This window comes from Odocoileus virginianus, unplaced genomic scaffold (assembly GCF_023699985.2).
Source record: "Odocoileus virginianus isolate 20LAN1187 ecotype Illinois unplaced genomic scaffold, Ovbor_1.2 Unplaced_Scaffold_13, whole genome shotgun sequence".
Lineage (NCBI taxonomy): Eukaryota > Metazoa > Chordata > Mammalia > Artiodactyla > Cervidae > Odocoileus > Odocoileus virginianus.
In genome coordinates, this window is record NW_027224275.1 from 645,549 (window position 1) to 662,022 (window position 16,474).

At 37.3% G+C, this 16,474-nt stretch overlaps 1 protein-coding gene across 2 annotated transcripts in view; it reads left to right on the plus strand.

The window, feature by feature from the left end:
* GABRA3 (gamma-aminobutyric acid type A receptor subunit alpha3) overlaps positions 1-16,474 on the plus strand; it is a 237,272-nt gene that overhangs the window by 186,131 nt on the left and 34,667 nt on the right. For both annotated transcript variants that reach the window (XM_070462787.1, XM_070462786.1), the window contains exon 7: positions 12,160-12,303. In XM_070462787.1, the coding sequence (XP_070318888.1) occupies positions 12,160-12,303 (144 nt within the window). The remainder of the gene's footprint in view (positions 1-12,159; positions 12,304-16,474) is intronic.

Genomic DNA, 16,474 nt, shown 5'->3' on the forward strand with positions numbered 1-16,474 from the left:
GATGTTGAAGCTGAAACTCCAATACTTTGGCCACCTGATGCAAAGAACTGACTCATTTGAAAAGACCCTGATGCTGGGAAAGATTGAAGGCAGGAAGAGAAGGGGACAACAGAGGATGAGATGGTTGGATGGCATCACTGACTCAATGGACATGAATTTGAGTAAACTCCAGGAGTTGATGATGGACAGGGAGGTCTGGTGTGCTGCAGTCCATGGGGTTGCAAAGAGTCGGACACGATTGAGTGACTGAACTGAACTGAACTTGGAGCAATATATCATGGTCTGTGTGTATCATCTCTAAATTATATTTATCTCTGTATTTTAATGTAGAAAGTGCATTTGAAAAGACCCAAATAATTATGTGTGACATATTTTTTCAATCATTGTCAAATATTTACAAGTTATCTCCTGTGGGCCAGGCTCTATTATAGGAGCTTGGAATGCATCCATGAATAAAACAAAGACCCTGCCCTTGTGGAGCTTATATAGAGGAGAGAATGATGGCAAAAGAGAAAATAAACACTAGATTAGAAAGTAAAGTATAAAGTATGTTGTAAAATGAGAAGCACCATAAGAAGACATAAAAGTACTGCAGAATAAGGTGGGGTCAATCATGTCTAGGTAGAAGACAGGCATTGCCATTGAAATTTAAAATAGAGTAATCAGTGTAGTCTTCTTTGAAAAAGTGACATTTGGGCAGAAAGTTTGAGGAGGCAAAAGGTTTAACAAGACAGGTATTTGTGGAAATAATTCTGTAGTTATAGGGAACAGCCAGGGACAAGACCCTGAGTCAGAAATGTATCTGACTTGTTAAAGAACATCAAAGTGCCAGATGTGAGATCAAAGAGGGTGTCAGGTCATCTGCAGTCTTGATGGACAGTAAAGCACTTTGAATTTTATTCTGAGGGAAAATGGAGTTATTGGAATATTTTGATATATCTGATTTTTGGTTTTTTAAGAATCATTATGTTAAAAATGTTATGACTAAGTTTGAGAAAGATAGAAGCAGGGAGTCCAGTTAATAGGTTATTGCAATATTTTAGCTGAGAGATGATGATGGCTCAGATCAGAGTGATAGTGGCATAAGTGGTAAGATTCTGATTCTGGATACATTGTGAAGGACAATCCCAAAGGATCCTCCAATGAATTAGATATAGAATACCACAAGAAGAGAACTCAAGGATGACTTATAGATTTCTGTCCTAATGGATTTACTATCAAGTTAGGTAAGTATTACTTCCATTCTGTGTAGGATAGAGTTGTTTGTGAGTGAACAAAGGTCCCCTCATGAACAATTAGGAAACCTAGAGCTGTTGAGCAATAAGGATTGAAAAGACTAAAATTCTGGCGATAGGGTAGAACCTCCTTTATTCTTGGTGTATGTTAGTTACTCAGTTGTATCTGACTCTTTGCGACCCCATAGACTGTAGCTCGCCAGGCTCCTCTGTCCATGGGATTCTCTAGGCAAGAATCCTGGAGTGGGTTGCCATTCCCTTCTCCAGGGGATTTTCCCAACCCAGGGATTGAACCCAGGTCTCCTGCATTGCAGGCAGATTCTTTACCAACTGAGCCACCAGGGAAACCCCTTCATTCTTGGTGGTACTTTCCAATTCTGGCCATGGATTGCAGCTTGGAATTCAAGTTTTGCCCTGACCATAGGGCTGCTGCTGCATGATATATATAAAAAAGTAGTAGAAAATGAACTTATGGTTGGCGGGGTTGCCAGGGGGAAGGGATAATTAGGGGGGTTGGGATAAACATGTACACACTACATTTAAAATAGATGAATCAACAAGGACTTCCTGTATAGCACAGGGAACTCTGCTGAATGTTACGTGGCAGCCTGCATGGGAGGGGAGTGTGGAGGAGAATGGATACATGTATATGTGTGGCTGAGCCCCTTTGCTGTCCACCTGAAGCTATCACAACACTGTTAATCAGCTATGCATGCTAATTCACTTCAGCCGTGTCCAACTCTTTGTGACCCTTTGGACTATAGCCAGCCAGGTTCCTTTGTCCATGGGATTTCCCAGGCAAGAAGACTGGAGTGACAATTGGCTATACTCCAATACAATATATAAAGTTTAAAATTTTGTTTAAAAATGACTCTCCATTAGCAGTATACATGGCAAAAACATACACTTATAATAAGCAAAATCAAGTGATCAGATCCACATATATTCCTGTGCTGATACTTGAAATTTCAACACTTTTGACTCAGTTTGCCAGCATTTCCTGTTCTTGCTTTGACTTGACATTAGTAGACTTCTTTAATCCAGTAATGGTTCTATGTCTACTGTTAAGCTTTAATTTTTATGGGAGAATTATAACACTTTTTCCATTTTGCTTATTTCTCAACTATTTTTCTAAATATTTGATTTTCAAAAAAGATATATACATTTCCCAATAAATGCCAGAAAGGAAATTACACATAGAAACAATAGTCAGGATAGTAGTTACACTTGATGGGGTTTATGCTTGATAAGGGACACAACTAGAGCTTCTGGGTGCTGAATATATGGAATGTAAGTCTGGTTTCAGGAAAGATATCTAGTATGTGTTAGTCGCTCAGTTATGTCCAACTCTTTGTGACCCCATGGAATGTAGCCCACTCCAGACAAGAATACTGGAGTGGGTAGCCATTCCCTCCTCCAGGGGATCTTCCCTACCCAGGGATTGAAACATGGGTCTCCTGCATTGTAGGCAGATTCTTTACCATCTGAGCCAGCAGACTGGATATTTAATTGAAGTTTCATCCATTTAGATGGTATTTTAAGGCATAAGGCTGGAGGAGTTGCCTGCATGTAGATAAGAGTACAAAGACTGTTTCCTGAATCACTGTAACATTTAGAGGCTAAAGAGAAGAGAATAACTCAGTAAATGTGAAGGATAGGACAGGTGTAGTAAGAGGAAACTTAAGGGAACATACCGTCCTAGAAGCAAATTAAGTATATTGAGAAGGAGAGAGTGGTTTAAATTCTTAAGTGGGCAGTTAATATTGACTTTGAAAACTAATAAGGAAGCAATTCTGGAATGGTAAAGTGAGAACTTCTGAAAATCCACTCTTCCATAAAAGCAACAAGAACATTTTCAAAAGTTGTCAAAATAAACTTTCTCCAAACTCTAACCAAAGGCTCACAACAGTCTGAGGAGTGTTAGTCAAGAGAAATGGCTGATTCACATTAAGGTGAGACAACCATGTTCTGATCCTCTTCACCCCCATACTGAAGAAGTCTTGAAGATTTCATAATGATAAAAAGGATCAATTCATCAGGAAGATATAACAATTATAAAGATGATTGTACCTAGAAACCCAAAATGCACAGAGAAAAACTGACAAGAATAGAAAAGGGAAATAGACAATTCAATAGTAAAAAAAAAAAAAAAAAAAACTAAACATTTTAATGTTCCACTTCCATAGAGTAACTAGACAGAACATCAACATAGAAATAGAAGACTTGAACATCATACAAAGCAATTAGGTCTAATTAGCATTTATATTGCACTCTACCAAATAATATCAGAACACCCATTATTCTGAAGTGCACATGGGATATTTTCTGTAGTAGACTGTATGTTAGGCCTTAAAACAAGATGCAGTCAGTTTAAAGTACTGAAACCATATGAAGTGTGTTATCTAACCTCACTTGAATGAAATTAAAAATCAACTATGGAAGGGAATTGGGAAATTCACAAATATGTTGAAATTAAACAGCATACTCCTAAATAAAAAAAAATGTGTCAAAGAAAAAATCATAAGGGAAATTAGAAAATATTTTGAAATTAATGAAAATTACGTACAAGGTAAATACAGCTTAAAGCAATGTTTAGAGGGAAATTTATAACTGTATCAAAAAGAAGAAAGATCTAAAATCAATAACCTGAACTTCCACCTTAAGAAACTAGAAAGAGAAGAGCAAACTAAATTCAAAACAAGCAGATAGAAGAAAATAATAAACATTAGAGTGAAATTAAATGAAACCGAAAATAGAAAAACATTAAAGAGAATCAAATATTGTAAAAGTGGTTTTTTGAAAAAATCAATAAACTGATAAACCTTTAGCTAGACTGATGAAAGAGAATACAAAACACAGACACACAAAACAAGAGAATAATCAAATCATGAAATAAGGACATCACTACTGATCTTACAGAAATAAACAGGATTATAAAGTAACACAAGCTGCAAATTATATGTCAACAAATGAGAGAGCCTAGATGAGATGGAAAAATTACTACTAATACACAAACTACTGGAAGTAGCTGAGAAAAAAGTAGACATTTTTATTGGACCTATAACAAGAGACTTAGTTAGTAATTTTACAACTTCTGACAAGCAAAAACCCAGATGCAGATGGTTTCACCATTGAATTTTATCAAACATTTAAAGAAGAATGAATACTAAGTCTTCCCAAAGTCTTGTATAATACAGATGAAGAAGAACATTCAGTCAGGTCAGTATTACCATGATACCAAAATCAAAGATCACAAGAAAAGAAAACTACAGACAAATATTCTTTATGAATTCTTTATGACTATAGACATAAAGGTCTTCAACAAAATAAATAAAATAAAAACCAAATAAAAAAGCCTATAAATGAATTACCCACTATCTTCAAGTGGGATCTATTCCAGGGATATAAAGTTGGCTTTATATCCAAAAATCAATCAATGTAATACACCATATCAATAAAATAAAGGACAAAAAAGCCACATGATCATTTCAATAGTTGCATAAACACATATACCTCATGCCAGAAGTCCAAATCTATCCTGATTTGCCAGTAACTCTCTAACAGAGGAGCCTGGTGGGCTACAGTCCACAGGGTTGCAAAGAGTCAGTCACAAATGAAGCACCTTGGCATACATGCATACTTGTCTATAACTTACCCTGTAAATTTGGATATTTTAAAATCTTGACAGTTTTAAGTATTTGAATTAGTTATAAACCTACGCAGTGTTTATTTCAACTTGGTTTCATAGTATGCCAACCTTAGGCTGTAGTTGTTATGTTCATCAGAACTCTGGTATTCTTACTGAATATGCCCAAACCAAGCTGGTTATTTTTACTCTGAAACCTTCTTTTGTGTTTTGTGTCTTGGTTTAGATCCCATGATCAGGTTGTTGTTAACCTCTTCAACCTCATCTCATATCTCTTTCCCCTTTCCATTGGCTTTCTTCCAGGTCCTAGAACACTATAACACTGCAGAATATTTCCCACTCAGAAGAGTTTACACTTTCTGTTTTTTGTTTGTTTGGCGCCTGAAATATTCTCCATCGAGCTCTGGCTTTTGCTCATCTTCTGTTTTTCTGCTAAAAAGTCACCCCATCAAAGGGATCTGCTCTGATCACTGTATCTAATTAAACTCCTCCCCACCTCATAAACTCTTATTTATAGCACTTATCACTATATGATATTATCTTCTTTATTTACTTACATATTTTCTTTCTGTACTAGACTATAAATTCAATGAAGGGTTGGGACCTCAAATGTCTTATGACTCCTGTACATTTACTGTCTAATATAATGTCTCAGTATATGAGTGACTGAATCAAGCAATCAGTTTCTGACAGTATGAGTTCAAAGGGAATTCTTGCTCCTGTGTGCTGTTGTAGCAAGAGTGATTTTTTACTTCCCATATTCCTAGAGCCTGGCACATACCAAGGCTCAAGTAACAGAAGGAGGCATTTGGCAAAGCAACCAAAGGCAAGCAGATGCTTGTGGCATCATAGCCAATACAATATATGTTAAGGGGGGCATTCTGGGAGTGCTGTAGTTCTTATTGTCTGATAGGACTCCTTTCTGCAGCATCTGTTCCCCACACCTGTCTACCTTTGCCATGGGGAAAAAAAAGATAAAAATTGAGAAGGACTCAACTGGGAGGGAAGTTGAGGGTTTAATGAAACCCATGGGACAGGGAGGGAGAGGAGAAGAAAGAGGAGGGAAAGACTTCTATTCCCCAATGGGTGAATGAATTCTGAAAAGTGAAAGTCACTCAGTCATGTCTGACTCTTTGTGACCCCATGGACTATACAGTCCATGGAATTCTCCAGGCCAGAATACTGGAGTGGGTAGCCTTTCCCTTCTCCAGGGGATCTTCCCAACCCAGGGATCAAACCCAGGTCTCCCACATTGCAGGCAGATTCTTTACCAGCTGAGCCACAAGGGAAGCCCAAGAATACTGGAGTGGGTAGCCTATCCCTTCTCCAGGGGATCTTCCCAACCCAGGAATCAAACTGGGGTCTCCTGCATTGCAGGCAGATTCTTTACCAACTGAGCTATCAGGGAAGCCAAGTCATAGTTATAATTCTGCCACTGAGATCTCCTCCCTGTTCCACTCAGTTCATCCCACTAATACTATATATTGTGTCCTAAATGCCATTTACACAAAACATTGTGATGACCTTTTTAACTACTGTTTTGGCTTTAGTTTCATTCTTTCCAACCAGTCATCCATACTGCTGGTTGAACAATCTTTCTAGAGCATACGTCTAGCCATGTCATCTCTATTTCAGTCCTGTCCGCAAGACCTTATAGCCTATAGACTAAAACACTTATTTCATTTTTTAAAAATTTAAAGTACAGTTAATTTAAAATATTATATTATTTTCAGATGTACACCATAGTGATTCAATATTTCGATAAATTATATTCCATTTACACTCATTATAAATTATTGGCTGTATTCCTTGTGCTATACAATATATTCTTGTAGCTTATGTACTTTATACATAGTGGTTTGTACCTCTTAATCCTCTACCCTTATCTTGCCATCTCCTAGTCCCTCTCCCCACTGATAAGCACTAGTTTGTTACCTGTATCTGGGAGTCTGTTTCTGTTTTCTTATATTCATTCAAGTTTAGTTCAGTTGCTCAGTCGTGTCGGACTGTTTGTGACCCCGTGAATTGCAGCATGCCAGGCCTCCCTGTCCATCACCAACTCCCGGAGTGTACTCAAACTCATGTCCATCGAGTCGATGAGGCTCTCCCGGCATCTCATCCTCTGCCGTCCCCTTCTCCTCCTGCCCCCAATCCCTCCCAGCATCAGGGTATTTTCCAGTGAGTCAACTCTTCGCATGAGGTGGCCAAAGTATTGGAGTTTCAGCTTCAGCATCAGTCCTTCCAATGAACACCCAGGACTGATATCCTTTAGGATGGACTGGTTGGATCTCCTTGCAGTCCAAGGAACTCTCAAGAGTCTTCTCCAACACCACAGTTCAAAAGCATCAATTTTTCGGTGCTCAGCTTTCTTCACAGTCCAACTCTCATATCCATACATGACCACTGGAAAAACCATAGCCTTGACTAGATGGACCTTTGTTGGCAAAGTAATGTCTCTGCTTTTTAATATGCTATCTAGGTTGGTCATAACTTTCCTTCCAAGGAGTAAGTATCTTTTAATTTCATGGCTGCAATCACCATCTGCAGTGATTTTGGAGCCCCAAAAAATAAAGTCTGACACTGTTTCCACTGTTTCCCCATCTATTTCCCATGAAGTGATGGGACCAGATGCCATGATCTTAGTTTTCTGAATGTTGAGCTTTAAGCCAACTTTTTCACTCTCCTCCTTCACTTTCATCAAGAGGCTTTTTAGTTCCTCTTCACTTTCTGCCATAAGGGTGGTGTCATCTGCATATCTGAGGTTATTGATATTTCTCCTGGCAATCTTGATTCCAGCTTGTGCTTCTTCCAGCCCAGCGTTTCTCATAATGTACTCTGCATATAAGTTAAATAAGCAGGGTGACAATATACAGCCTTGACGTACTTCTTTTCCTATTTGGAACCAGTCTGTTGTTCTATGTCCAGTTCTAACTGTTGCTTCCTGACCTGCATACAGATTTCTCAAGAGGCAGGTCAGGTGGTCTGGTATTCCTATCTCTTTCAGAATTTTCCACAGTTTATTGTGATCCACACAGCCAAAGGCTTTGGCATAGTCAATAAAGCAGAAATAGATGTTTTTCTGGAACTCTGTTGCTTTTTTGATGATCCAGAGGATGTTGGCAATTTGATCTCTGGTTCCTCTGCCTTTTCTAAAACCAGCTTGAACATCTGGAAGTTTATGGTTCACATATTGTTGAATCCTGGCTTGGAGAATTTTGAGCATCACTTTGCTAGCATGTGAGATGAGTGCAATTATGTGGTAGCATTTTTGAATATTGTGCTTTTATTTCATTTGTTTCAAGATATTTAAAAAAATTTCCTCTCTGATTTTTCTGTTGACTCATTGGTTTTTGATTAGCATGATGTTTTAAGTGTTTATGTAATTGTGTTTTCTCCATTTTTCTTCCTATCATTGATTTCCAGATTCATGTTATGTGGTTGGAATATATGCTTGATATAATATCTATCTTCTTAAATTTATTGAGACTTGCTTTGTGGCCATTATGTGTTCTATCTGGAAAACTTCCATGTGTACAGAAAAGAATGTGTATTCAGCTGTTTTGGATGGAGTGTCCTTTAGGTATCTTTTAGGTCCAACTAAGTTACAAGTTGGTGGTTTGCAAATATCCTTTATTTGACATAATAAGTGTTGTCTGTTGTTTTAGGCACTAAGTCATGTCCAACTCTTTTGCGACTTTATGGACTATAGCCCACCAGGCTCCTCTGTCCATGGATTTCCCAGGCAAGAATACTGGAGTGGGTTGCCATTTCCTTCTCCAGGGAATCTTTCCAACCCAGGGATCGAACTCACATCTCCTGCATTGCAGGCAGATTCTTTACCACTGAGCCACCAGGGAAGCCCATAATACGTGTTAATTTCTTTCAAAATTATCCTCCAATTTGAAATTTGGGAGATGTTACACAGAATTCTAATTCATTCATTATCATTATTTTATGAAATCAGAAGATAGGACAACACTGAGCTCAAATCCCTACAGGACCACAACCACATGGGGCTGAGAAGTGTCTGTCTCTTTAGATGGGCACATTCTACTCCCTCACTAAAAACAGGGTACAATGTCAGTTGCCATTAGTCAACTCACTTACATTCTTGCTTTACATGTGGTAGAATTAAGAACTCCTAGTAGAATAAAGTGGAAACTGACATAGTTGTTGTACCGATAACTATAAATATTTTAAATAAATAGAAGATAGATTGAAAGGACTATTTCAAGAAAGATTGTGAGTTTTCATTTCCTAGTAAAAATGACTATTTATACACAATTGCTTTGCATACAAAGTATGCTTTTGTTTGAAGAAATAAAACTTCAGGTATCAACATTATGCAATCCATTATAAGAGCCATAATTGATGCATTTAAAAAGATGTACAATGAAAATCTTAAAACAGACTGAAATTTAAAAAACAATCAAATAGATTAAAATTTCAAAAGGTTTGTATTTGAATGTATGCATTAAGTGTTGCTGCTGGGAAATGTAGTTATATATTAATTAAGCAATTAACCTTCACAGGCATCAAATTATTTTATAGATGTCAAATTTATAAAAATGATTTAATTGCAGCAGTAACTATATATTTAATCAAGTATTTTTGTCAGTGAATTGAAGAAATGACTGAGAACATATACAGTGCATATTATGTGGAAAAGTTAGATTTCTTGTGGCATTTTCCTTCATCATTTATAAGAGCACAGATTTTATTTATTTATTTATTTTGCTTTACAATATTGTATTGGTTTTGCCATTTTTTTTTGACATACATTGACTTGAATCCACCATGGGTATACAATACCATAGAGTTATATGTATTTTCTCATAATTTCAATGAGAATTTTGATGTGCCTGAGGAACTTTTGGGCATGTGGCCCATTATAAACAAATCAGGAAGTGTTTTTCTTGAATATATTGAAAATAGTTCTAAAACTGAAATATAAGCAGATCACAATTAATACATATGTTTTTGTCAGACTGTTATGAAATACATATCCAACATTTCAGTTTTGTAGGGATACAGAATTTACATTCGTTCATTGGTAAATTCACTAGCAGTTATTTGCTTTGTGGTATAAGGTTTAAATAGAGCATGTCATGGACATAATAGCTGCCACCATGATTTGGAGATCTCTGAGTGACTTGAATAATAAACAGCTCAAAAATGAATGAAAAGGGTGAGCAGTCTGGCAGTCAGGTTCCCTTTATAATGATCCTAGGTATCTGAGTTAGGGCATGGTGCTCACCCCAAATATAAAACTCACTGTGCTAAGAATTGATCTGTGTCTAGAAAGAAAGCAACTCTATTCCTTTAAGATACTAACTATAACTAAATAACCTCATTCCTCATTCCCTCACCATTTTCTTACCCACACCCCTGTTAAAATTAATCTGTGCTAAGTTCCATACTCGAATTTGAAATTCCAAATACAAGACCTGATATTAATACCCTGATACAAAAGAAATGGTGGCAGGTTTCTGGTTTGCAAGTTAAACTAGATTAAACTTATAAGTTTCCAAATAAAATTATAATCATTAGTTATTGCTTTTTTAATTTGTAATTTTTCATTTTTAATTTAAAATATCCCTAACATGATTTTTTTACCATAATTCATATGCTCATCCCATAATAATTAATAATTAAAGAAAATTTTATTACATTTCTAGAAGTTTATTTTTCTTACAGCTAGCTTAATTAGGTCATTTAGGATATGTCTCTAGCTCCTCTGGGCATTTGAATTTGTGACATCTGCATTACATAATATTTTAACCATTCCTCCCATTGCCACCACTCTCTATCCTCCAAGAGAAGGAAAACTTTATAAAGGTTTATTGGCAGTCCAGAAGACTGTGAGTCACTGTGAGTCTTCTGGACTGTGACCACTTTGGGTTTATTTCTGTGTGTCCAGAGTTGTTGTTGTTTTTCAGTCACTCAGTTGTGTCTGACTCTTTGCGATCCTGTGGACTGTAGCACACCAGGCTTCTCCATCCTTCACTATCTTTCAGAGTTTGCTCAAACTCATGTCCATTGAGTCAGTGATGCCATCCAACCATCTCATCCTCTATTGCCTCCTTCTTCTCCTGCCCTCAATCTTTCCCAGTGTCAGGGTCTTTTCCAGTGAGTTGGCTCTTCATATCAGGTGGCCAAAGTATTGGAGCTTTAGCTTCAGCATCAGTCCTTCTAATGAATATTCAGAGTTGATTTCCTTTAGGATTGACTGCTTTGATCTCCTTGCTGTCCAAGGGACTCTCAAGAGTCTTCTCCAGCACCACAGTTTGAAAGCATCAATTCTTCAGTGCTCAGCCTTCTTTATGGTTCAACTCTCACATCCATACATGACTACTGGAAAAACCATAGCTTTGACTATACAGACCTTTGTCAGCAAAGTGATGTCTCTGCTTTTTAATATGCTGTCTAGGTTTGTCATAGATTTTCTTCCAAGGAGCAAGTGTCTTTTAATTTCATGGCTTCAGTCACCATCTGTAGTGATTTTGGAGCCTTAAGAAAATAAAGATGTGTCACTGTTTCCATTGTCTCCCCATCTATTTGCCATTAACGATGGGACCAGATGCCATGATCTTAGTTTTGAAAATTTTGAGTTTTAAGCCAGCTTTTTCACTCTCCTCTTTCACTTTCATTAAGAGTCTCTTTAGTTCCTCTTTGCTTTCTACCATTAGCATGGTGTCATCTGCATATCTGATGTTATTGACATTTCTTCTGGAAATCTTGGTTCCAGCTTGTGCTTCATCCACCTCAGCATCTTGCATGATGTGCTCTGCATGTAAGTTAAATAAGCAGGGTGACAATATACAGCCTTGATGTACTCCTTTCCCAATTTTGAACCAGTTCATTTTTTCCATGTCTGGTTCTAATTGTTGCTTCTTGACCTGCATACAGGTTTCTCAGGAGGCAGGTAAGGTGGTCTGGTATTCCCATCTCTTTAAGAATTTTCCACAGTTTGTTGTGATCCACACAGTCAAAGGCTTTAGTGTATAGTCAATGAAGCAGAAGTAGATATTTTTCTGGAATTCCCTTGCTTTTTCTGCAATCCAGTGGATGTTGGCAATAGTGTCCAGAGTAAACTATTAATAATTATTCAACAAGTACTTAATACAAGCATGGATAAATGTAATTCATTTTAAGACAGACCACATATTAAAAAGTGTTTTGGGATGGGAGTTGTATTTCAATCTCATATGAGTTTACTATCAAAGATAACCATTTTCTTTCCCCTTCCCTTTTCCTTCTTGACTTTTTTTGCCTTAGATGCCTATACAACAGCTGAAGTCGTTTATTCTTGGACTCTTGGGAAGAACAAATCTGTGGAAGTGGCACAAGATGGCTCTCGACTGAATCAATATGACCTGCTGGGCCATGTTGTTGGAACAGAAATAATCCGGTCTAGTACAGGTATTTATTTATTTTGTTTAACAAGTATTTTGTAACCTGTAGCACATATCCATCACTGTTTTAAATGCTTATAATAACTTATGATAAGAAAACAGTCTTATAACGTAGGTAGCATTAGGTTAAGGAAACTGAGGCATGCAGATGTTTAGTAATTTGTTCTATGTCACAGTTATGTAACGTCAGAGCCAAGAGCTGAACTCAGGCAGATTGGCTTCCAAGACCATGCTTTTAACTGTGATGCCCTGCTGTCTCTTGGTGAGTTAGAAGTTCAAGGTCTTTAAGGCTGGACTGTGATAGAAGAGAAAGCAGAGGGAAGCCACAATGCTGGGAGAGCTAAACTTTGATCCTAAAGGTTTCATGAAAATGTTGCTTAGCCCCACCAATACAGAGGTGGCAAGAACACAGTCAGGAGGTCCAGGAATGAGCCATGGAATTATTTTCTTAAGTGAATCCCATTTCAGAAACAAGTGTGTCTGGCAAATGTTGCCAGGTCCTCTCAATGGCTCTTCCTAGGATATTGATAAATAGAACTTAGAAACTTGTTCTGTAGCCTTAAGTCCTATCTATTTAGAAACATATCAGTTGTAGGAGCCCTAGGAAGGAGACACCCTGAATCCCAACTAACTTTAGGGTATTTGGCAAAATGGAGTATATCTTAGGAGCCCACATGTCTTATAGTACTTTTTACATGAAAGGGTGGGAACTTTCAACACTTGTCTCCAAGATCTCTGAATCCACAGTTACAAACAAAGTAGGATACTCTTGTCCTTTTTTTTCATTAGCTGGATAGTGCTGTTCCATCTCCTTGTGGTGTTGCAGTATGTCTGTGTTCTTTTCTCCCTCCATCCTTGGACCAGGGGAGGGAACCTAAAAAAAGCAGTATTTAAAAAGAATTAAAGGACAACAGGGGGCTTCCCAGGTGGCTCAGTGGGTAAAGAATCCTCCTGCAATGCAGGAGACACAGGAGACATGGGTTCAATCCCTGGGTCAGGAAGATCCCCTGGAGGAGGGCATGGCAACCCACTCCAGTATTCTTGCCTGGAGAATGCTATGGACAGAGGAGCCTGGCGGGCTACAGTCCATAGGGTCACAAAGAGTCGGATGAAACTGCAGTGACTGAGCATACATGCATGCAATAGACAACGGGATTTAGAGATTCAGAATTTGGTGTGGGAAAAGGCTGTTCTTGAGAATGGTAACACTGAAGTTCAAAAGACCAGAGGTTTGTGAGAACATGACCTTTTGGAGAAGGTCAGTTCTGTGAAGTTGGGAGGGAAGTCTCTGCCTGGCCAGTTCAGCTCTTCCCAAGCAGAGGGAGGGAGGAGGACCTTCACTGCCTGCATGTGCAAAGTGTACTTTCGTTGTCCTACTGTGATGCTTTCATTTTTGGATGGAAGTTACCTCCTGCTCTGGGGTGCTCCTGCTGCTGCAACCAACCTCCTCTCTGACATCAGTTGCCCTACTCCTTCCCACCACAGCCTGTGGGCAAAGAGTAACCAGGCTCCTGATGAAGGCTCTGTGCATCCCAGCACAGCAAGGCAAGCCCCTAAAGACCGAGGGCATCCCAGGCACCCCAGAGGTCCACCCAGCAGAATGGAGAGAGTTCCTGGGGCTACAGCATCTGTTCATTCTCCTGACTTCTCCATCCCTCTTTGGTACTGCTCACCTGACATCAACTTTTGAGACCCATCATTAGCCATTCCAGCAGTTCCATCTTATTTCATTAAACCACTGTTTGTTTAGCCTTTATCACACAGGCAATACACATTCATGATAGAAAAATCAGAAATATCAGAGAAGCAAAAAAATGTAAATTAAAATATTCTTAAATTCCATCTGGAAAAAAACTTTTTAGAGAAATTTAGTGCATTACTTAATTATTATACAGTTTGGTGTGTAACCTTTAAGAAGGTTCTGTTTGCATTTTTAATCATAAATATATTTTTATATTAATGGGACCATAATATTGATACTGTCTTACAAGCTGTTTTTTATGTAATTTTATATTGTAGGCTTGTTTTCTTATCACTAAGTACAGGATTCAAGTTAAATGTACACACAAGCTAGTAATATATTTTTTCAGATATAATTGACATATTAGTTTCAAATGTACAGCATAATGATTCAATATTTGTCTGTGCTGTGAAATGATCACCACAGCAAGTCTAGTTAATATCCATCACCATACAGTTACAGAATTTTTTCTTATGCAGAGATCTTTTAAGATCTACTCTCAATAACTTTCACATATGAAGTAGAGTATTTATAGTAGTAGTAATTATAGTCTCCATGATGTACGTAACACCCTAAGGACTTATTTATTTTATAACTAGAAGTTTGTACCTTTTGATTCCCTTCACCCATTTCACCTAACTCCTACCCTTGGATTCTGGCAACCACTAATTCAATCTTTGTATCTGTGAGCTTGAATTTTTGTTTTGTTTTTTGGATTCCACATATAAGTGAGATACAGTATCTGTCTTTTTCTGTCTGACTTGTTTCACTTAGCATAATGTACCCAAGGTTATTGCATGTTGTCTCAAATGGCAAAAATTTCCTTCTTTTTGTGGCTGAATAACATTCCATTGATCTCTATATATCACATCTTCTTTATCCATTCATCCATTCAATGGACACTTAGGTTGCTTCCATGTCTTGGCTATTGTAAATAATGCTGCAGTGAACATGGGGCTGCATATATATCTTTTCAAGTTAGTGTTCTCATTTTCTTTAGATCAATAAGTGAAATCGCTGGATCATATGGTAGTTCTATTTTTAATTTTTTGAGGAACCTCCATACTGTTTTCCATAGTGGCTACACCAATTTACATTCCCACCAATAGTGCATGAGGGTTACCTTTTTCACACATCCTCACCAACATTAGTATTTTGTTGTTAGCTGTAAGTAGTTAGTAATAATATTTTAATAATCAGAATAGACATATATTATTACCTGTTTTAGTTACTCTAAAAAGAAAATTAAAATGCCATCCTCTGAGGCCATAGCCAGCATTCTTGACAGTGACAAATGTTGCTATCAGTGGGAAATGTAGCATTTCATTATGAAATTCAATGATATCTTCATCTTAATGGCTTCATACTTGTGGATCATAATTCATTTAACAAATTATTTATAATTATTTTCTATTTTAATGCTATAAACAACACTGCAAAGACCTTCTTTTCCACATAGAATTTTGTTCCTATGTAATTACCTGCCTAGGATCAAAACAAAATATTGAGATTGCTATTTCAGAAAGTAGACACATTAAAAATTTTTTAATACATATTGACAATTTGCCATTCTAAAAGGTTAAACAATTCATGCTCTCATTATCAATGTATGAGCTTGCCAGTTTCCCTTCACTCTTGGCAATGCAGATTTTATGGATTGAGTTATGTGTCCCCAAAAGGTATGACCCCCAGTACCTCTGAATATGATCTTATTTGAAAATAGGGTTATTTCAGATACTAGATTATAGTCACAAATTAGTTTTGAAAACATGATACAGAGTACATCAGTGAAGAGGTGATTTGATATGTTAAAATTCATTTGTAAAATTCAATAGGCAGGTGTAAGAAGGAATGAGGAAGTTCTATGGGAATATCTACAGGATATATCATTGAGCGAAAAAAGCAGATACAAAACCACAAAAGACTGTAGGAAATATATTAGTATAGGAATAGTACTTCCAGAAGATACACAAGAAGCTATTAATTACAGTTAATTGAAGGAAGGAGAGATGAAATGGCTTGAAGGAGGGAGACTTTTTGCTGTATATTATTTTATACTCTTTGGTTTAGAAACCATATAAATATTATTACCTCACATAGTATATTGTTTTCATGTGACTATAAATTATATGCATTCCTTTCTGAATATGCTCCTTTATGTGTGGTCCAACATATTAATGGGAAGTTGGGCCAGAGAAAGACCCACAATCCATGGATGTTCTGTTTTGTATGGGTGGCTTTCTCTCTGAATGGTATCAGTCCTCAGCATGAAGTAACTTTTTTTCATAATTGTATAATTTATTTATTTATGGCTACACTGGATTTTCATTGCTTTGCATGGGCTTTCTCTAGTTGTGGCGAGCAGGGGCTGCTGTTTGTTGTCTTATATGGGCTTCTCATTGCGGTGGCTTCTCTTGTTATCGTCACAGGCTCTAGG